The sequence below is a fragment of the Ipomoea nil genome, unplaced genomic scaffold (assembly GCF_001879475.1).
Source record: "Ipomoea nil cultivar Tokyo-kokei standard unplaced genomic scaffold, Asagao_1.1 scaffold0233, whole genome shotgun sequence".
NCBI classification, from domain to species: Eukaryota; Viridiplantae; Streptophyta; class Magnoliopsida; order Solanales; family Convolvulaceae; genus Ipomoea; species Ipomoea nil.
In genome coordinates, this window is record NW_017616661.1 from 250,940 (window position 1) to 274,323 (window position 23,384).

A 23,384-nucleotide genomic window follows, 5' to 3' on the forward strand; every position below is an offset into this window, starting at 1 on the left:
GTATCTTCTTTCCAACCATTACCTCCAGGACCCCTGTACTTCTTAGTCAAACCTTATTCCCCTGGGACCGTGGTCCCCCACCAACGACCACCAACGAGACCACTAATTCACGGCAACACATGCCCAGATAACACATGTTATCCCCCAAAAACGTGGACCCATCACTCAGGCCACAACTCCATAATCACGTCACGGCCACCACGAGGACCGCTGCAATACCTTGGTGACTAGTGTCCCATACCACTAATCGTGCAATCCATGTAAAGCCACACACGCACCACAACTCAACAAGAGTCAAACAACGGATCACAATGAAGGTATGAAACATATTCAATCAAGGAACGAGTCACAGCCCAACAACAACAACGATGGATAACACAAGTTATCATCAACCAAACGGAAGGTACAAACCACAAACACGCTACCATTTAGACAACAAACTAGCATGCTTATCAACGGGGAAACTCAAGTTAGTTCCGAGGAACACACAAGACACCTCTTGGTCCAACGAAACACAATGTTGAACACTTAGCACGATTCAAGACACCAAAGTCCTACATGGATACCTACCATACAGTTCTAGACCTACGAAACATCAAGAAGACACTCAAATAGTTCCACAAAAGAACATTGGGAAGTCAAAAGACCAAATACCGAGTCAAACAAATCACGGGGAACAAATCCCATCTCAACACCATTGTGTTCCCCGCGGGTGGACCCACGGGTAGGCCCCTACCCGTGGTTCCGCCCGCGGGTACACTACCCACAAGCCTCTGTACCTGCGGGTGGGCGGCGGGTAGGGCTCTCCCCGCTGTTCCGCCCGCGGGTACATACTCCTGTGCCAAAAAGATCCCTTCGGGGATTTTCTTCTCCAAACACAAATTCAAGTCCAAAACATGCCAAATCTCACCCAATACAACAAAATGACTTGAACCATGGAAAATGCCAAGCAATGGCACAAAGGAACCCTAAACACAAGCTCTAGATATGCAATATCACAAGACAAATGCATAAACCCTCACATTTCATAGCAAAACACATGTAGAATCCAAGAAATCACATATAGGTAAGCAAAATAGGTTTTGTAGAGCATGGGTTACCTCTTGTAGACCGAAAGACTTCACTTTACACCACAAAAAGCTCCCCACAAGGCTTACTTTCCAAACCCACTTCAAGATTAAACCAAAAGATCATAAAGATCCTACCTTTAAGAAAAAGACAACTAAGATGGAACCAAAAACACAAGATGAAATTAGATCTTACCCTCATAGATGCCCAAATAGGTGAAAGGTTGAATCTTGGAAGCAAATCTTGGAATCTTGACAAGGGTCTCAACTTGGCTTGGAGAATAAGCTACACTTCTTTTCTAGAGAGAAGGTAGAGCTAATTTCTAAGAAATGTATGGAATGAAATGAAGAAGTCTTCTAGGTTAGGTTACAATACTAACTCTTGGTGAAAAGTCAAGAATACCCTTACTAGCCCTTAGAAAGTGTAAGGAACAAGGGAACTCCCCTCAAAGCTCAAGGTACAACACAACTTTAAGGTTGACTTGTCAAATTCTAGTCCTTGAGTATTAAAAATCAGGATTTTAGGAATTAATTCTTCAAATAAAATAGGATTAATTACTCAATTAATCCATGGATTGAATGTGGATTTTTGGGGTGTCACATATAAGGTTGGAACCGGGCATAAAGAAGGCATATCAACTCGTGATGAGTGATGTCACGAGGGCTTATGTAGCCGTGGTTGTGTGTTCTCTTCATGTGACGTGTGTAGTCACAAAGGCATGTGTTGCCTAGGCATGTGTTGCCATCGGTCTTGTCTTTATCCTTTGTGTTGTGGTATCCTTTGTGGTTTTGGGATGTGTTCCTGTATCCTTGTGAGAGTGTAGAGTCTTGTGTTGACTATTGCTCTTGGTTTTGTACTTATATACTTATGTATTCCGTTTCGAAAATGGCTTTACAACTTATATCTTATCTATGTATGTTATTTCACATGTATTGGTGGGTTACCAGCATTATTCGCTGACCGGGCGTCGTCCCATGTTTTATTGTGTTCTTTCAGGTGATGTCTAGACGTGTGCGCGGTCTAGTGCTTGCTAGTGTAGCTTCTCCCTCTTGTTTTGTGGCCTGTGTGCCAGTTTAGTTGTAGCCTTTTGAGACTATGGATTAGATGTAAACATTGCAGATGTTGCCGTAGCGTTCATCCTTTTGGTGAACGTGGCATAACACCCCGTGTATTGGATTTATGTTTATCTAGTTACCTTTCAGTCTTCTGCTGTGTTTGTTGTTTAGTTAAGTTATCTGCATGTTTAAGGCTTTTAAATAGCTTATTTTTAGGGGGTGTTACATAAACGACACCCGAACATGCGAATTCCCACCCAAATATATATCAAGAACATTATAACACAAATTCCCAATCCACCTTAGGGCTCTAATCCCTCCCAAATCATCAAAATCATAATTTATCTTTAACATCAAGAAATATCAAGATTTGTAAAGAATCATCATATCAATATCAAGAACCTCTTTTCAAGATCATCAAGATTATCAAGAATACATATAAATCATCTTATCAATCATCAAGAATATATCACAAATAGCATAGAGGAATTAATCAAGATACAAGCATATAGAAGGAGGCCAAGGAAGGAGATTATAGTTAAGAAAATAGGTTTTGTTGAGACATGATTACCTCTTAGCCTTAATTAATTTCCTTGACTATGAAGGGTCTTTCTTTAAGATTTCCTCTTTCTTGTTTTCCTCTATGGGAATTCTTGTGTGATGAAGGTTATGGTGGTGTGAGTTCTAGGTACCTCTTATGTCCTTATATATATATATATATATATATATATATATATATATATATATATAAAAGAGTCCTAATTGGGGTCTAAATGGTATGGGTTTGTTACTTCTATTTCCTATAGGACTAGGGGATTGGTTTTAGGGATAAGGGCCCATGGACTATGGTGGACCCTTTTTTGGCTAATTAATGGATTTTAATTCCATTTTTAGGGTGGGTGATCAATTAATTAATTTGGTTTAGGGATCGTAACACGGGGTGTTACACTCTCCCCCCTTACAAGAGGCTTTGTCCCCGAAGCCGGTGCGTGGATCCATTCTTTCACCCCTAAACGTCACGTATTTTGGCCTCCTGATTAGGAAATGTGGCTCCACGTGTTGCCTTGGCTGGGGTAGGCTGGATTTCTGGTGAAGTGGTGGTTTGGAAGGTTCGGGTCTCCCTTGATTTTCTGCCCTTGAGTTGGATGCCCCGCGAGTGCCCAACATGGCCTCGATAGTTACCACCCTTTGGTCCAAATGATTGGCTTTATTAATTATATTTTAAAAATTTTTTCATGGTATTAATAAAATACTCGGTAAATAAATATATAGTATTATTTTGTATTGTAACTTTGATATTTAATTAAAAAATAGTGCACAAAAAAGATAATAGACAATGTAGTGAATATAATCAATTGATGAATTTGAATGTAAATAATTTTTACATTGGAGAAATATAAAGACAATATAACTAATAAAATTATTTCTCTTAATTAATTTATTGATAGTGAATAATTTTTTTTAATAAAGACATTGTAGGGACAATGTAACGAATATAATCAATTGATGAATTTGAATTTTGAATGTAAAGAATTTTTATATTGGAGAAAAATAAAGACAATAAAACTAATGAAATTATTTCTCTTATTTAATTTATTGATAATGAATAATTTTTTTTTGAATAAAGGCATTGTAGACACATAATTCTAAATAGAGTACTAATTAATTATGCCAACTTTGATTAGGATGGGGTTCGAACCTAAGACCTTTCTTATTTAAATCAATGAGTAAGTTAACGCCAACGGTGAACTAACAGAAACTAACGGAAAAGATAATATTTAACGGAAAAGTTAACGGATAATCATATTCATTAAGGATAAATTAGGAAATTTCAAGGAAAAATTAAAATCTGAGCCATTCATTTGATTAAAAAATTTGACCGCCATTTTTTCTACCCATTATAGGCCTAACTCTCTGGCCTAACTCTCTTGGGCTCTTCTACCCATTATAGGCCTAACTCTCTTGTGCTCTTATTAGTATAGTACAGGCATTGTATAGACACATAATTCTAAATAGAGTACTAATTAATTATGCCAACTTTGATTAGGATGGGGTTCGAACCTAAGACCTTTTCTTATTTAAATCAACAAGTTAACGGTGAACTAACAGAAACTAACGGAAAAGATAATATTTAACGGAAAAGTTAACTTATAATCATATTCATTAAGGATAAATTAGGAAATCTCAAGGAAAAATTAAAATCTGATCAATCTGAGCCATTCATTTTATTAAAAAATTTGACCGCCATTTTTTCTACCCATTATAGGCCTAACTCTCTTGGGCTCTTATTAGTATAGTAGAAAATTAGGAAATCTCAAGGAAAAATTAAAATCTGATCAATCTGAGCCATTCATTTTATTAAAAAATTTGACCGTCATTTTTTCTACCCATTAAGGCCTAACTCTCTTGGGCTCTTATTAGTATAGTATATATATATATATATATATATATATATATATATATATATATATATATATATATATATATATATATATATATATATATATATAATCCTTTATATAATAAAGCTATATGGTTTGGGAAATAATTAATGCTACAATTAATGGCACAATATTTTTTATTATTAAAAAAAAAAAAAAAAAAAAAAAAAAAAAAAAGCACAACATTTAAAAAATAAAATAACTATATATTATATAATCATATAAAAAAATATACTTTTGAAAATAAAATAGCTATATATTATATAATCATATAAAAAATGTGTTCAATTAGAGTTTAAATTTACACATACAAAATTTGAAATTTGCTTTCCAAATGTAATTATCTTAGTTATTATTCATATTGTGAAAATTATAATATAGATGAAATACAATTAAGAATAAATCAATGTAATTATGTAAATTCTCTCTATAAGTTTATTTGAATATGCACATAATTATAGATAATATTAATCATACAAAATTATAATTTTAATTTTAATTGTAATTTTGTATTCTATAAAAATAATAAATACTTGACCAATGGAAGCTCAAAAATATTATTATATTAAATAATTTAAAATATTTTAGTTTTTCTATTTTTTATTTATATTTAAAATAACATAATTTTTTCCCGTGCATCGCGCGGGTGAATTACTAGTAATAATAATAATCCTCTAATATAAAATAGCAATAAGAAGTAGTAAATGCATTTTGACAAAAGTTCCCGCTCAGTTAATACGGCATCGTTTGGGTTGCTGGACTATTTTGATTAATTAATTGCTTTTGAAACTTCTCGTTAACTCATGTGTATTGGACTTGGAACTTTTTGTTTTCAAAAAATCATTAATTACATTAAGATTTAAATATCTTAGTATTTGAAAAGTTGTTCACATATCAGAATTATTGATCTAAAATACCTTTTGCACTCCTCAATACTAACATTAAATATACCAAACTTTCTATAAACCTGCAACATTATAAATAGACCCTCACTATTCAGAAAACAGCCTGTACATGGAGGTGAGAGGGAGAAAATGGTGGAGCTGCATAAGGGATGTTGGGAGAGCATTCACAAGGATGAAGGAGATAGTTGCTTGAAGAATAAGGCGTGCTAAGATTTAGAATTGAAAACACCTGCACATTTGGTAAATCTGTATCATCTTTCAACTTTTTTTTTTTTTTTTTTTGAATAAGAATAGAATTCTAGAAATACGAAATTTTGAAAAAGAATATAATTTTCATAACATCTGATATGAAAATCACACTGTTGATGAAAGTTTAGAATCAATCTACACATAAACATCACTATTTTATTGTATTCTTTTTTTTTTTTTCCTAATTTGCGCACAACATAAATCTTTTGTTATCTGCACTTCTGTGGTAACATATAATTGTACAAGATTTCATTTTAATCTTATTTCTGCAGTAACATATGATTATAATAGCAATAAAATTCAAATCCAAATAAGTTCGAAAGCACACTCATAGGAGTTGGTTATCGTGTCTCAAAATAACAAGAGTGCGAAGCAAGAGAAAGCAGCAAATATCAGATGAAAAGGTAAGTTAAATTCATACCTCCAATTTTTTATTCTTCTCAACCCCATTCCTTTACATCTTGATTTTTTTCTTTATTCATATCTCCTAGAACTAAATCATTATATGTAGTAATTAAAAATCTCTGCATTTAAAAAAATACTCAAAATTGAGGCTTATCTTTATGACATAACCATCTAATTTTTAAATCTTCAGCTCTTTTTCGTCTGTTTATGTGAAGAAATTCGACTTCATTTACAGATTAGGTTGCATATACTACCATTTTAAACAGAAAATGAGATCAAAATACATAAAATTGAAAAAAATAATGGATATTTTTCAGCTGCCTGTGCAATAGTCATGTTAACATCTGAAAGCTCAAATTAGAATACAAGGACTTACTTTGCATCTATATCGGTTGAATAAATGGTCAACTTTTACAGAAAAATACAATCAAGAATCAAGATTTATACAAACAAAATTAACTATGTAGACATGCAAGTATACAAACAAGATCGAATTGTAGAGCCTTTACATAATCAGATAATACTACAAATTTTATGTTATAGAATCATTAAACTAAAGAAAATTAAATCGAGGGAAAAACATGAAAATAATACTGATGATTCTATAATGATGTGCGAACCAAAATTAAACAACATTTAACCAAAAATGATAAGACAGAGCGCAGTATGTAGGCTTAAGGAGAAGAATACCATCCGACAAAGTTAGGAAAAGGAGGAACGCGCAGCAGGCAAATGGAGAAGAATACCTTCAGACAAGGTTAGAGAGAAGGAGAAGTTGAATGGGGCAAATTATGCCCTGGACCCGTGTCCATAGTGAATTGTGGACACGGGCCCAAAACGACGTCGTTTTTCAAAAACAAAAACGCGTCATTTAGTTAAAAAAAAAAAATCGCGCGCGTTTTGCCGTTAACGGCGTTATTTTTTTTTTTGGATTATGAATGTACAATTATGCCGTTATGAATGTACAGTTATGCAATTATGAAATTATGAACACAGAGCTCTAACATTATGAACTTACAATTATGAACATATATAGTGATAAAATTATAACCATGGAGCTTTAAAATTGTGAATATAGAGCTTCGAAGATTATGAATGTACAGTTATGGAGTTATGAATCTACAGTTATGGAGTTATGAATCTACAGTTATGAGATTATGAATGTACAGTTATGGAATTATGAATATACAGTTATTGATCGAATTATGAACAAAGAGCTCTAACATTATGAACTTACAATTATGAACATATAGTGATAAAATTATGAACATAGAGCTCTAAAATTGTGAACATAGAGCTTCGAAAATTATGAATGTACAATTATAGAGTTATGAATGTACAGTTATGGAGTTATGAATGTACAGTTATGAAGTTATGAATGTACAGTTATAGAGTTATGAACGTACAGTTATGGAGTTATGAATGTACAGTTATTAATAATATAGTAATAAAATTATGAATATATACTCCTATAACAAAGCGGTCTGAAAAATAAAAAAAATTAAAAAAAAAAAAGGAGATAACAGTGCCTAACGGCACTGTTACCCGTGTCCAGCAAGCATGCCGGACACGGATCCAACGCATAACGATTGGTTGAATGGTCGGGTCTGTATCTGATTAGGATTTGGGGACTTCATTTTAATGTTGGGTTTAGTGGGTTTTGGTTATTGGGCTGCAGCAAGGGGTTCGCAAATTATGCCATGGAATCGTGTTCACCGAGAATGGTGAACACAGGGCAAAACGACGTCATTTTTAGGCAAAAAAAAAAAAAAAATCGCGGATGTGGAGTTAACGGCGCGCGTTTGATCAAATTATGAATTTTCTGTTATGAGATTATGAATTTTATGAAAATTCATAATCTCATAACAGAAAATTCATAATCGCATAACAGAAAATTCATAATCTCCCAACTGAAAATTCATAATCTCATAACAGAAAGTTCATAATCTTATAACAGAAAATTCATAATCTCATGGTTCCAAAGTGAATGTGTAGGCATGGTTCCAAAGTGAATGTGCAGGCATGGATTCATAATTTATGAATGTCTGTGATTTCGGACGGGAATATGTAGGCATGGTTCCAAAGTGAATGTGCAGGCATGAATTCATAATTTATGAATGTCCGAAATTATGAATGTAATGAAAATTCATAATCTCATAACAGAAAATTCATAATCGCATAACAGAAAATTCATAATCTCATAACAGAAAATTCATAATCTTATAACAGAAAATTCATAATCTCATGGTTCCAAAGTGAATGTGTATGCATGGTTCCAAAGTGAATGTGCAGGCATGGATTCATAATTTATGAATGTCCGTGATTTCGGACGGGAATGTGTAGGCATGGTTCCAAAGTGAATGTGCAGGCATGAATTCATAATTTATGAATGTCCGAAATCTTTGTTCACCTCAAATTAAAGTGAAACCGCAAAATGTGAAAATAAAGAAGAAAAGTCACGCAATTAATTAAAAAAAAATAAATAAATAACGGTGTACTAACACCGTTGGAACCGTGTTCACCGGCAAATTATTGTATGGACCATGGTCCACACAATGTTATGTGGACCATAACAAAAAGTATATTTTTAATATACTAAATGTACATTATTTTTGTACTGAATATACATTATAAAATATAATGTACACTCAGAACAAAAATAATGTATATCCCCTGTCTACAATATACATTATTTTTATATTGAATGTATATTATTTTTGTACTGAATGTACATTGTTTTATAGTAGACAAAATATGGTTCACACAACTTGTGTGGACCATGGTCCATACAATAATGATTGGTGTTCACCATAGGTTCCATGGCATAACGTCCGCAATGGGTTAGGTTAGGCCTAGAAATAAATGTTATCATGTATTGGGCTATTGGCCCAACCGAAATCTATTTTTTTAAGTGACTTATTTTGCAATCGTTATATCCTACACCACGGCGCACATAGCACTGTGAGCCGCGCGCCTCCCAAAACGACGTCGTTTTGGGGTAGTGTTGGGAGGCGCAGTAGGAAGTTGCTGAGATTATGTGTATTTGTTCACAACGTTATGTGTATTTGTTCACAACGTTATGTGTATTGGTTCATACAGTTATGTGTATTTTTTATACAATTATGTACATTCTTTTTATACAATTATGTACATCCGAATCAGAAAATTTGTGTGTGTAAGCCATTGACAAAGGCTTCGTACTCGGCTTCATTATTGGTCGGATGGAACTGATACATGAGGGCGAAATAGACATTGAATCCCTCCGGGCTCGTGACCACCACTCCTCCTCCTGCTCCTTTCTTGCTACTTGACCCGTCAGTAGCCAGCGACCACCACTCAGCCTCGGGATCCGCAACCTCGGGAGGTCGGGTATCTCGGGCGGTGCACTCGACCAAGAAATCTGCAAGGGCTTGACCTTTGATGGCTGGTCTTGGTCGGTATTCGATCGCGTACTAGGTCAGCATTAACGCCCACTTGACTAGGCGACCGGATGATGAAGCAGTTCGGAGGACTGGCCCGATCGGCTGAACGGTCAAAACGCGAATTGCTCCACCCTGGAAGTAGGGAGCCAGCTTCTTCGTAGCGATATACAAAGCGTAGACGACCTTCTCTAACCGGGAGTACCGGAGCTCGGGACCATGTAGCGCGTGGCTTACATAGTACACCGGTCGCTGGACCCCTTCCGGATCGGTTCAGCACAATACTGCGCTTACTGCACGATCGGAGACGGCGAGGTACAAGTCTAGCTCTTCTCCGAGCTCGGGCTTTGAGAGCACGATTGGTGACATGAGATACTCCTTTAGCTCATCAAAAGCTGCTCGGCATTCTTCGTCCCAGACGAACCCATTGACTTTACGCAATACCTTGAAGAAAGGTAAAGCGCGCTCGGCTAACTTAGAGAGGAACCGGCTGAGAGCTGCCAACCGACCGGTCAATTGCTGGACTTCTCGAACGGTAGAAGGTGGTTGCATGTCCAGAATCGCTTTTACTTTGGCCGGGTTGGGCTCGATTCCCCTCTTGGTCATCATGTAGCCGAGGAACTTCCCGGTCTGAACTGCAAATGTGCACTTGGTCGGGTTCAGCCGCAACTGGTACTTCCTCATGATCTGGAAGCACTCCCGGAGGTCCCGAGTATGGTCGGATCGGTCCCGACTCTTGACCAGCATGTCGTCAATGTAAACTTCCATCGTTCGGCCTAGCAGGTCAGCGAAGAGCATATTGACCATCCTCTGATAGGTTGCTCCCGCGTTGCGGAGGCCGAACGGCATCACTCGGTAGCAATACAGCCCATCCGGGGTCACAAAGGCTATTTTGCTCTCATCTTCATGGTGCATCATTATTTGATGATACCCTTTAAATGCATCCATGAAGCTCATCAACTCGGCCCCGGCCGTCTCGTCGACCATCTGATGGATACTCGGTAGGGGATACGGGTCGAGCGGACAGGCCTTGTTGAGGTCGGTGAAGTCAATGCACATCCTCCAAGCTGGGGGCTTCGGAACAAGGACAATATTTGCCACCCACTCGGGATAGATTACCGGTCGGATGTGCTCGATCGCCGCCATCTTTTTGACCTCTTCTCTGACAAATTCACGGCGATCGGATTAAAGATGACGGGTCTTCTGCACTATCGACTTCACTGCGGGATCGACAGCCAACTTGTGATAGATTACCGATCGGTCGATCCCGGGCATGTCTTCGGGCCCCCATGCAAAGATGTCAGCATACTCCCGGAGTATGGCCAGGATTTCTGCTCGGAGCTCGGGGGTGAGGGCCCGGCCAATTTTAATCTTTCTGTCCGGTCAGTCCTCGGACAGGGGAACTTCCTCTATTTCCTCGGAAGGCTCGGGTTGTTCCTTCCGTTCTTTTGCCTCCTCCTTGGCAATGGTGTTCACCCGGGAAGACGGACCGGAGTCACGTCTGTTGACCGCTCGGGTGTAACACTTCCGGGCGGATTGGACGTCGCCGCGGACCACACCGACCCCATTGGGGGTGGGGAATTTCATGCACAGGTGAGGCATTGAAATTATCCCACCAATCTTCATGATTGCGGGTCGGCCCAAAATAATGTTGTGGACACAATGGAGGTTGACCACAACGAATTCCAACTCCATCTTGACTGACTTTAGAGATGTGCCGATCTCGACTGGGAGCATTATTTTCCCTTCGGGGTAAATGAGCGCCCCGGTAAATCCCGACAGTGGTACACCGACCGGAGTCAGCTCCTTCCTGTCAAGTCCAAGCTTTTCAAACACGTCCAAATAAAGGACGTTCACACTGCTACCAGTGTCCACCATAACCCTCTGGACATCCGTCCCTTTAACGTCAATCGTGACCACGAGCGCCTCCATGCCGTGGTCACCGCTGCTGGGTTAATCTTCGAGGGTGAAGGTTATGGGCTCCATCTTCTGCCTCTTCCCGGTGTCCCGGGAATCTACAATGGCGACCGGGCAATTGCCCCTCGACCGGGAAGCATCGTCCAATCCACCAAAAATTACGTGGATGGTCGGCTTTCCTGCTGGTCGGCTGCTAGATGGAGGGTCAGGGTCCCGTCGGTCATCACGACGATCGTCTCTTCGATCGTCTCTTCGGTCCTGACCTGACCGATCGGAGCGTCCCTCACGATCAGAGCGATCGGAACGGTGATGAGAGCGCCGGTGGTCTCTTCGATCGGTATTCTTCTTTGTGTCTTCTCTCTTCCCCACACACTTGTCCAACTTTCCAAGATTGAGCAAATCCTCCAACAGCTGGCGCAAGTGGGTACACTCTTCAGTGTCATGCCCGGCACATCGATGGTAAGCACAGTGCTTACTCTTGTCAGGACCGTCTCGATCGAGATGGGGGAGTTTGATGAGATTGCAGGACTGAGCGTACTGCATGGCCTTCGTTGCGGATCAGTTCAGGGCCGTAAACTCACCAGGCCTGGTGCGGGATCGGGGATGATCATCACCCGATCGGTGTTCCGCCCGGCCGGCCGGTTTACGGGACGAAGACCCGACCTCCTGCGAGCGCTTTATGGCATTCGCCTCGCCGGCGTTGGCATAATCTGTGACCCTTCGAAGGGCCTCCTCATACGTGGCCGGGGGGTGTAGAATGAAGTCTTGGTACAAATAACCCGCCCGGAGGGAAATGTGGAGCATGTGGGTGGCGGTCGCGTCATCTATGGGCTCGACCTCCCCGACCGCTGCTTTCCATTTGACGAGGAAATCGGTCATGCTTTCCCCTTCAAGCTGCTTCGCCTTCTCCAAGTACATGTAGGACTTCTTCACCACCTTGGAGGTGATGAATTTCCTCACGAACTTGATTGCCAGGGCGTTAAAATCAGCAATTGAGCCCGGCTGCAAAGTTCGGAACCACTCCGCTGCCCGACCGGTGAGCGTGGAGTAGAAAGCCCTACACATCACGGCGTCTGATACGCCCTTCAACATCATGTTGCCGTAGAAATCATTGACATGGACCTCAGGGTCCGTACGGCCATCATAGCTTTTCTCCCCGGAGACCTTCAAATCAAGCGGGTAGGGCTGAGCCATTACCTCGGCAGTGAAAGGCGTCCTGAGCAAGGACGATTGGTCGACCGGGGGGATTGCAGGGTGCGCGTTCCTGAATTGCGCAAACTCCGCCTGGAGGTTATAGAGCAATCCTCGGGTCTCGTTGAGCTCGGCCTCCTGGGCAGCTTGGGCGGCGTCCCGAGCGCGTCGTCGACGGTGAGATCTCGACCCGCTATGCCCGGATGAAGCCTCCTGGCTGGCTTCCTGCATCTATACATCTTCCAGCTGTCGGTTCGGGTCTTGGGGCCCCAAACGTTGTCACATCGCCGGTCGAAGACGATCAAAAGCTACCGCTCGGGTAACTTCTTCGGGGTCCTCAGCTCGGGCTGGAACCTCCGGTGCTTGTTGGGCCTGCCGTGGTGCCTCCATCGCATCAGCACCCCCCGACCCCAACCGCGAACGAGCCGAGCGTCGAGCCCGGGAAGCGGGCTGATGCAGCGGCTCTGCTTGTGCGGCCGGGTAAACTGGAGAGGCGACGGGTGGAGCCGTGTACGCAGGCGTGTATGGTGGATAGCCAACCGGGGGCGTGTAATACATCGGTTGGCCTGGCCAATACCCGTACGGTTGAGGTGGGACCGGGTATGGATACTGGCCGGGATACATCATCGGCTGCTGCTGGTATTGTTGACCGGGTGTTGGGTATCCCGGTTGGATGTAGTTCACCGGCTGTTGGGCGGCCGGGTATGTATTGGATGGATGGGGTGGCGAGAGATTGAGGTTGAGGTCCATCGTTTGACCTTGTTGCTGGGTTGCCTGGTGATCAGATGAACTTGTTGCATCTGCCTGGTCGTCGGCGAAGAGGTTTTGTGCCCAGGGATACATGGTTGATGAGAGACCGGGTGCTCATCAAGACGATAGCTTTGTTGCACGGATCCCCACAGACGGCGCCAAAATGATAGTGTTAATTGCCACGTAAGCGGTAATTAAATAAATACGAGACCAATTAAAGCAAGTAAATAACTCTTATTGATCACTGTGAAGGTCAATCTACTTGGTTGCTCTGAGTACCGACTGACTGCGGTCGGGATTCTCTAAAAACAACCTATCGATCGTCCAAAAGTCCCCCACACTGTAGCTATCGCGGGTATTTATAGCCGTGGAGCCGGAGACATAAATCCGGCTGTTCGGCATGCTTCCCACGTAGCAACCACGTGTCGTCATCCCGGGTGCCCTGCCTGTCAACACGTGGAGCCACCACGTGTCCCTCGTCAGCTCTCTCGCTAAAGGGCAACTCCCGGTCGGATCCCGACCGGTTCTTCACAAGAAACCCGACCTGTTACCTGCAAAGACAAGAAGACAAAGACAAAGGCACACCGGCCGGGGTAAAGCTATGTCGGTCGGGATATTCCCTACCATGTGCTATATTTAATATTTTAAGAAATTTATTTTAAATTTTTGTTGATTTATTTCGAATATTAGTGTTATTGAAATATTTTTTTAAAAAAAATATTTCTAATTTTATTTTTATTGTGCTATATTTGATTTTAAATAAAATATATTTTGAATTATTGTTGATTTATTTTGAATTTTATTGTTATTGTGCTATATTTGATTTTTTTTTTTAATTTTTGTTTATTTATTTCAAATTTTATTGTTATTGTGCTATATTTAAAATCGAAGGTCGAAGCACGATCGGAATCATCGTCACAAACGGAAATGGGACTGAGGATGCATGATTAGGGATGTAGGGCCAAACTTGTGGCTTATAGTACCGGTCCCCACAGACGTCGTCAAATGATAGTGTAAATACTCTCGGGTATACGGATACAAGTGGAAATTATAATATAGTAGCTCGGGTAGTTTAAGACTAAGGGTCGAAGGATCCTAAGCTTACAAACATTCGTCGAGCAAAAATTCTCCCTTTTCTCTAGCAATATATGTGGTATTTATAGGGGTTAAGGAGAGAACACATGCCGGGGGACTTGGCAAGTGTGCCATGTGGAGCACATGCACCAGGGAGATCGGAGGCATTGCCGATGGGCCAATGTGTGAAAGATCCTTGACATGCTCGCTCTTTCTGCGACCGGGTTGTGCATTACTTACTGTTCTTGTCCTTTATAATAAGTGTTCTTGCTTGGGATACTCGGTTCAAGCCACAAGATCGGGACTGAGCCCAGGGCATCTATACAATAGCTGATATACTGAATGACGAACTCATATCTCAATTCAGGTTGTGTTGATCCTCTTATGAGGTCGGATGTGGTCGGGAATTGCTCCCTACATTATACGGCGAGCAATGTGTACGGCTACATACTCATAGAATACTTCCCATCCTATATATATATATATATATATATATATATATATATATATATATATATATATATAAACAGTGAAACATTTAAATTTCATACGGAGTATATGTTTATATTCACCTATTATGGGTCATTGTTTCCTGATCATGAATAAATTGATTGAGTTTTACTTATGAGAAAAAATATAATACTCCGTACTTATGAGAGAAAATGTAATACTTTTAATTAAAATATAATGTATTTAAATAGAAACATTAAAGATTTAACAATTACGGAGTACTTATAAAGAAAACTATACTATTTATAAAAATATATATAACAATGATGAAAATCCAATCCGTCTCCCATATACACCCACAGTAGTTGATAGTAATAAGAATTCAATTACATAGACTCCCAAATCTTACTCCCTAAAGTTTTACTCAGTGATGTGATTGACATTGATAAATTACTTTTTTCATGTCGTTCCTAATACAATTGTTTATATCAAGATTTTTTATGTAAAATTAAAAATAGTTTATTATCGAAATGGTCCCTTGACTATTGTGAAATTACCAATTTGGTCATCGACAATTTTTCTTACCCAATTAAGTCATCAACTTTGAAAATGTTAACCATTTTGGTCCTCCGTTAGATGAGGCGTTAGAAGTTCGTTAAATTGGAGGGCTTCGATGGTATTTCGCATGAGAAGACCCATTTCCAATTAATTAACTTAAATGATTAATGAATGGAAAAATTAAAAGGTAGTTTTAGGAGAGACGCAAATGACAAACCAAACACAGTTGTAAGCTTCCTTGATGTGTTTCAATGGCCTCTCTCTAGTCTCTATCTCTTCCTTGTCTGAATCTTTATATCTGGACCTCATCTGAAAACCTAAGCCTCTGCTCCAATCAGGTTTTCGCCAGAGAGAGTAAAGATGCATCTGAATATGCTTATTCCTGGCAACAAGCAGTCAACGGAGCAGAGACCCAAGCCGCTTCAGCTCAAATACGCGCCGCAACGGAGCAGAAAACCAGTGTGTTTTCCTTCTCGCCACCATCTTTCTCCAAATCTGGGTTATCTTCTCCCTCATCCATTTATCTCCGCCCACCACCATATGTTGCCCCACCACCACGACTGCAGCTCCGGCAAAGCCTACGTCTACGAGACTCCGCGGATGTTTAACTACGAGCTCGAAGAGAATTGCAACGAGCTGGATCCTTGGAAGGCAACCGGATGCAAGGTGGTCGCTAATGGCGGATTTGGGCTGCCGACGAAAGTGCTGGAGAGCGTGGTTCCCGAGAATCTCCTCCTGGCTTGGTACTAGACGGATATGTATACGCGGAGCTGATTTACCCGAGCGAATGTTGAATCACCGGTGTAGAACCATGGATCTGGAGGAGGCCACCGGATTCTTCATCACCAATGTTCACGAAGGAAAAAGGCTTTAATAAATAAAATATGTGAAATTACCTTTTTGTCCTTAAATTTAACAGCTTATGGATGGAATTTTAACGGAGGACTAAAATGGTTAACATTTTCAAAGTCGAGTACTTAATTGGGTAAAATAATTATTGAGGACAAAATTGATAATTTCTCAATAGTTGAGGGACTATTTCAGTAATAAACTCAATTAAAAATTAAGAGTAAAAAATATAGTATTTACCTTAAACAATAATTATTGAGGACAAAATTGATAATTTTGCAATAGTCGATGGACTATTTCAGTAATAAACTCAATTAAAAATTAAGAGTAAAAAATATAGTATTTTCTACTGTTTAAGGTTAGATTTGAACCCCTAATTTCTTGATTAATATTTAAAACCTCTTCCACTTGAACTACTTCAACCTTTAACTTGTATTCGTTAATTTTCTGACTTTATTGTTGACTAGTGCTCTTGTTCCGTATTGTTGGGAGGTATCTTTACACTGGCCGGTGGTGGAGGCTTTACGCACTCTAAGCTGGACGGAATGGTTTGCAGTGAACATCAGGGGTGACCAGACACATGGTTTTGATGAAGGTTGGCCGGAGCTTTTTGCTATCCGGCTTTGGTGGATCTGGCGGTGGCGGAACGAGGAGGTTTCTAATAATAGATTGTCGTCCTTCGACCAAAAAATGGACTGCATTCATCGATATGAAAACGAGGTCAAAGGGGCCTTTGCGACAGCCAGATGGCCTCTGGGTAGAAGTGACTCACACGTTGAGACCATACTAGCTTGGTCGAGACCGATAAGGGGCTGGCTTAAGCTCAATGTTGACGCTTGCTGTAAACAAAACGGAGCGGCAAGCTGTGGAGGCGTTCTCCGAGATGACCTTGGCGAGTGACGAGCAGGGTTCATGTACAGAATAGGTAGATGCCCAATAGAAGTGGCAGAAGCTTGGGGTGTTCTACAAGGCTTACGCATGGCGCGGGATTACGGGGCGACTAGGATCATTCTTGAATGTGATTCGAAATCTATTGTGGAGACTCTCTAGAAGGGTGCAACGGGGCACGTCCAAAGCAACAACATAGACAGACTTTGCATGCAAGAGGCGGCCACGTTCCTCGAGGTGGTCTATGAACATGTCTACAGGGAACAAAACCGGCTTGCTGATAAGCTAGCATCCATGGCGACAACTCTTCAATGTGGATTTAGCACTCTGGAGACACCTCCAACAAATCTTGCGAATTTGGTTTATCTTGATCGTATCGGAGCCTCGTCCATGAAGAGAATCTCCCGTCCTTAGGGATCGTATTGTCTCTTAGTTTTCTTGGGTATCCCCTCTACTCTGATTTAAAAAAAAAAAATAGTATTTTCCTACTAATAAGTAGGTGCAAATGTGCAATAGTCATTAGTCAGGACCAAATTTGGGAATTTCTCAAAAGTTAAAACTAAAATGAATGAAAATTCTAAAAAAATGGCGGCAATTACTTGAACCCAATTTGAAGCAGTGAGTACCCTACCCTAGGGTTTATTCTCAAGCCTCAACACCATTCTCCGCCTCGCTCCGCCCAAAATGTTCGGAGCTCAGCCGTCCTCTTCCGCCTTCGCCACTCCCTCCTCCACTCCAGCCTTCGGAACACCTTCCTCCACTCCAGCTTTCGGAACCCCTTCGTCCACCCCAGCCTTCGGAACCCCTTCCTCCACTCCTGGCTTCGGCACGCCTTCTACTCCGGCATTCGGAACCTCCCTGTTCTCCTCTCCGTTTTCTCAACAGTCACAACCTCAGCAGCAGGGTTCGTTGTTTCAGACTCCCCAGAGCTCCAGCGCATTCAGCTTTTCGACGCCGTTTGGGGCCACGCAGCCGCAGCAGAATCTCTCAGCTTCACCGTTCGGTCAGCAGCCCAGCGCTCAGACTACTTTACCCTTCGCAAATGCTCAATTAACCACTCAGATGGCTCCTGTAGCTCCTCTGCCCTTTTCTCTCGCCGATCGAGATATTCAGGTGCAAATTTTGAATTTTGAAATTTTGTATGAACCCTAATTTTGGCAATTTGGAGCTATGCATTCTCGCATATTCGGATTTGTGTAGCCTGAACATCTCTGTTGTGCATACTTTTCAGGCAATTGTAGATGCTTACAAGGAGGAGCCTGGGAACCCCAAGTATGCATTTAAGGTACTGTAGATTTGGTTAAAGTTTTGCTTATCTAAGCAAACAGGAATCACACACATAATAATTATGTAAATAAGAGTAACAGGTTTTCATCTTTTCTAAATTGTTCTCTGATTTTGGTCGGCTGATTCCAAGTAAGCTTTATTATCTAGCAGTGAAAATGAAAAATACCAAATAATGAGTCACTGAGTGAGAGAGCTAGTAAATAAGTTTCTTTCTAAAGTTTGACTTGAAGTATGTTCCAGGTTTATGGATGTGACTCACTTTTGAGATACAGTTTTTTTTTTTTTTTTTAATTTATCAATTTCTAAGTTTCACCTGTGTGGAATATTTTGTCAATTTGCAGCATTTGTTGTTCAGTGTAACTGAACCTCAGCAAAGAGTGAAACCTGCTGGTGTATCAGATGTGAGTTAAACACAGTTAAATCCTTTATTCTACAGGGCCCTTTTTTTTTGTGTTATGTTTGGTGAACAAGTTTTGATTTCCAGATTATGTGGGCAGAGGCGATGGGGAAACTTGAAGGGATGGAGTCTTCCAATCGTGAACGCCTGTGGCCCCAGCTTATCCAGGGCTTCAAGGATCTTTCACAGCGTCTCAAGGTACAGTCATAATTATGGCTAGAGTCATGTTTACCATTCTCAGGCAGTTACCCTCACTTTCATTCTATCTTCATTGTTCTGGAATACATGTCATTTTGTATTAGGCATAATGTATATCAACTTAAAATGCTGAAAGAGAAACTGTGTAGAACATACAGAGTATTAGAAAGAGAAACTGTGACTAGGTTAATGTAGAAGATATTAGAAAGAGAAACTATGAAGCTTGGAGGTTCATGCATTTAAGAAATATAGAACATCCTTTTTCGGTTATGAAGATCTAGGATATGTTGTCCCTGAAGGTTCAGGTAAATTTCTGTTTCCAAGACAAAACCTTTAACTCCAGTTGCAACATACTCCAGAATCCTTGGACCATCCCAAAAGTGAGTACTTAGTAGCAGGGGTGGAGGTTTTATTGTTGTACCAACCCCCATGTTTGCGCCTAATATGTTCGGCAGTCAAGTTATTACTATTGAAAACTCATCAGTTCACAAAACTATCAATCTTGGTCTGCTGCTGTTGAGCTGTGGTTTATGGGTCAAGGAGTTGTTGACCTCCTTAGCAAAATAACATAATGTTGTACTGGAAAATGAAAAGGAAACTTGGGAAAGGATTGATGCTTGTGTAATTTGTCATGACAATCTCTCTCCAAAATTGGTGCCTCTTTGCAGACCATTCAAGACACGCATCTCAGTTTGAAACCAAGCTAAGTCAATGTACACTAATGATATTTCTTGCTTTTACACAGTTGTTGAGAATTTAATTAACTTGAAGAAAGGGGGAAGTATGGAGGTTTTCGCCAGGAAAGCCAAGAGTTTTATATCACAACCTCTTGGTGGGACTCATGCAAAACAAGTTGCTCAGTGAGAATTTTTTTTGTGGTGCTCTCCTTTCTAAATTAATCTGAGAATTTGAACACGCTTGAAACCAAATCCTTGGATGTGATCCAGTCCTGAGCACAAAAGAAGTGTTCAAATGACTTTCATATTTTTGGAATGTTGTCAAGCTTCTTTTAACTGAACAACCTGTCACATAAACCATGTCTAGACTGCAGATGACAAAGAATGAACACTTTGTGACCTACTCAACTTTTCAGTAGTTAAAGCCAAAGAAGGTAGTAATTGGAAAAGCCAAAGAAGCGAGTCCGTTCATTAAAAAAGATCTTCCCAGAATTTGAACTTGTTCTGTTGGATGACAGTCACATAGCTGGAATTACACAAGGGACTAGAAAGGGTGCAAAAAAGAAGTATGGAAAATTGAACTGGAAAGTTTCACCAAAGAACTAAAGATTGCTGGACAAGTCCTCACTTGCTGCCATGTGAGGGCATGTAATGCAAGACTGCCAGAGCTATTGCAGTGGGTTGTGGAGTTAGAGTTTTGGTGGTGCTACCAGATAAAAAAGATTGGTAGACTATTTTCTATGCTGATTTGGATTATGATGTCAATTTTACAATCTAATGCTTGTGGAGAGATGAATTGAATAAAAACAGAGACTGTTTATTGTTGGTTACTGTTTGTGATATGATTTGAGAAATTCGGTTTTTTAAAAATCTGATTCTTGCCTGAATTGACACGCAGCAGGGAATTTCAGAGCGTGCTGTGATACCATCTAGTGTTTAGGAACCTTAGATGGAGAAACCATGAGTAATCTATGATATGACACAAGACTTGTTTCCTGCTACCAGGATTTCTAATTTAAAGGGATTCCTAAATCTGTGCGATGTTTGATTCTCAACAGTTATATATTCCAATATAATTCATTTTGGATCATTTGCAACTCCATTCTATATATTTTTCTTCATAAAATTAGAAGCACTACCACTTTCTTTGTGGGACATCACTTTTGGCAACTGATGTTTCCAATGTTCGCTCCATGCAGCTTCAAGACGAAGTCATATTTTCTGATGCTGAGAGGTTAAAATTGACCCAGAGCAATGTTAAAATGGTTCGTCTCTCTAATATAGAAACAGAAATGTGCATATTTGTTAATGCATGTTTTGCGGTTTTATGACTCTGTTTCTAAGCTTTCCATATTACAGCTTCAAAGGCATTTTCAAGCTGACACTCTTCCTTGGATTGAGAGGATGAGACAAAAAGAGCAAGGTCTTCAAAGACGTCTTTTAAGGGTGAGTTATCATCAGTGCTTCCAAATTTTGATTTAGGCATGCTAGAAGTCTCGTGGCCTGGTAATTCAAATTACTTGACTGGTTGGGAAACAACAGTAACTGTCATGTTTGATGGTCATAGTTGTCTTCATGGGTGGTTTTGGGGTGTTTGTATAAATTTATATCACTAACTCATGTTTAGAAGTTTTGTGAAATTGAAATGCAAATAAACTGTCATTCATAATCGTTGATCTTAGTTTACAATATTGTATTTAGTTTTCGTTTAATTTTTGTTTATATGTAGTGTATATATATAGTAGGTGGTTTGGTTCTTTGTAGTTTCATAATTTTTTAAACCATATCTGATACTTATGGCTTATTAAAAAAAACTAAACCCATCGGTTATTTAGTTTTATGGCTATAAAATAATGTGGTTGATTGGGCAGTTACACTGGTTTGCTAGCTTTGTAGTTTTATGGTTTTTTTTGAACACTCAAACTGCAGAATAGATGATCGGCAATTCTTGCTATATTGTTCAGTCTATGTTATATAAATTCCTACTTGACATTAGAAGCAAAGTAATTGCCTACACACTACCTTTAACCGACTCCTGTATATGGGCTTTACAGGTAATGAGAATAATAGAAGCATTGGAAGGTAAAGGCTGCCGATTACCTCTGATGAAAGGAGAAGCTGATTTGGCAGAGAAGTTGGCTGCTATAACTAGACAGGTTATTATTCTGTTTTTTTTCTTTTATTTATTATGTAAGATATTTTTTTCTAGTTTGAGATCTTTCTTATGAGTGGTGCAACTTACAGTTAAAAGGATCAGGAGCAGAAGTTTCTCGGAGGGTTCAGAATCTCCTCACAATATGCCGTGTTCAAGATGGCATTGGTGGTGGTTCTTTTTATCTTCCGGGATCAGCTAAAATACATGAACAGAGTCTTGTTGATATGCAGGAGGTATGAGGAGGAAACACAATCTTTTTGGTAACACTAATGTTTAGTCTGTTTTAATGGGATCCACTTATAAGCAATATAACGCAACGTATTCACTATTGGCGAGGATCACAAGAATCTTTCTTGAATAAATGCAATATTGGGTTCTTCGAGTATAGTGATGTTGCCGCGTTTAGTCCTAAACTTTTAAATTGACCACATGTGGTCCTTCGACTTTCACATTGTTACCATCCGTGGTCCAAGTTAACTACCTATTGTCCTTCAACTTTCAAAATGTAATCAGTCGTGGTCACCACGGCTTGTTAAAATTTGATAGTTGGACCATTGATGGTTTAACTTGGAATCACGGATGATAACAATTTGAAAGTCGAAGGATCACAAGTGGTCAATTTGAAAATTTAGGACTAAACGTGGCAAAATCACTATACTCTAAGGACTAAATGTGGCAAAACAACTATACCCGGAGGATCCCAAATGGTATTAATTCAATCTTTCTTTTATGATGACCAGGTTTTGCAACAGCAAACCGAGGCCATTGCTAGGCTTGGCAATGTGCTGAAGCGAGACATGAGGGATATGGAGATCATAATGGCTGAAGAAACAGAAATGATAGAAGGTTGAGCAATCGCCCCGCCCTTGATCAGATGTACCGTACCATTAAATAGAATGAATGACCTCAATGTTGCATTATTCTTGTCCATTTTAGATCTTCATATTGATTGTAATACTAAGTAGTTTGCAACGAAATTTGATTGTATTAGAATTTTGTTAGTGATAGTAATGCAAAGAGCAAACATAATTTGAGCGTTGCCACACTTTATTATTATTTGTTGTAATTATGCAAGTCTTATCTGAACAAGGATTTTGGATGGTGGTATTTATTATTTAATAGTGGTGTTCTGAAACTGGTGAATGTATATTTCCTTGTGGCCTGACAAAAGTAATAGGAAAAAACTTAAGAAGTTAAGAGTGGCAAATTATATTGTGGAACGTGAATATATACTGAACGTATATTAAAAGTTTATTATTTGATATTATATCAAATAATGAACGTTCTGTATATAAAATGACATTTTTAAAAATAAATTTTACATACACAAATAATGTACTTTTAAGTAACATATTAAAAATATACCTTATGTCAGTAATCTACTCTGTATTTATAAAGAGACAAATAATATACTTTTAGACTGTCATTATCTTTACAAATTTAGAATTGGC

General features: G+C 39.6%; 1 protein-coding gene across 1 annotated transcript; it reads left to right on the plus strand.

Annotated features, from left to right (window-relative positions):
* Window positions 1-17,754: 17,754 nt before the first annotated feature.
* LOC109193986 (nuclear pore complex protein NUP54) lies at window positions 17,755-23,080 on the plus strand. Its single transcript, XM_019344824.1, has 9 exons — window positions 17,755-18,332; window positions 18,451-18,504; window positions 18,848-18,907; window positions 18,991-19,101; window positions 20,978-21,043; window positions 21,138-21,224; window positions 21,833-21,934; window positions 22,023-22,166; window positions 22,674-23,080. Exons 1-9 carry the CDS (start codon window positions 17,904-17,906, stop codon window positions 22,782-22,784), a joined length of 1,164 nt encoding a protein of 387 aa, XP_019200369.1. The 5' UTR covers window positions 17,755-17,903; the 3' UTR covers window positions 22,785-23,080.
* Window positions 23,081-23,384: the final 304 nt, after the last annotated feature.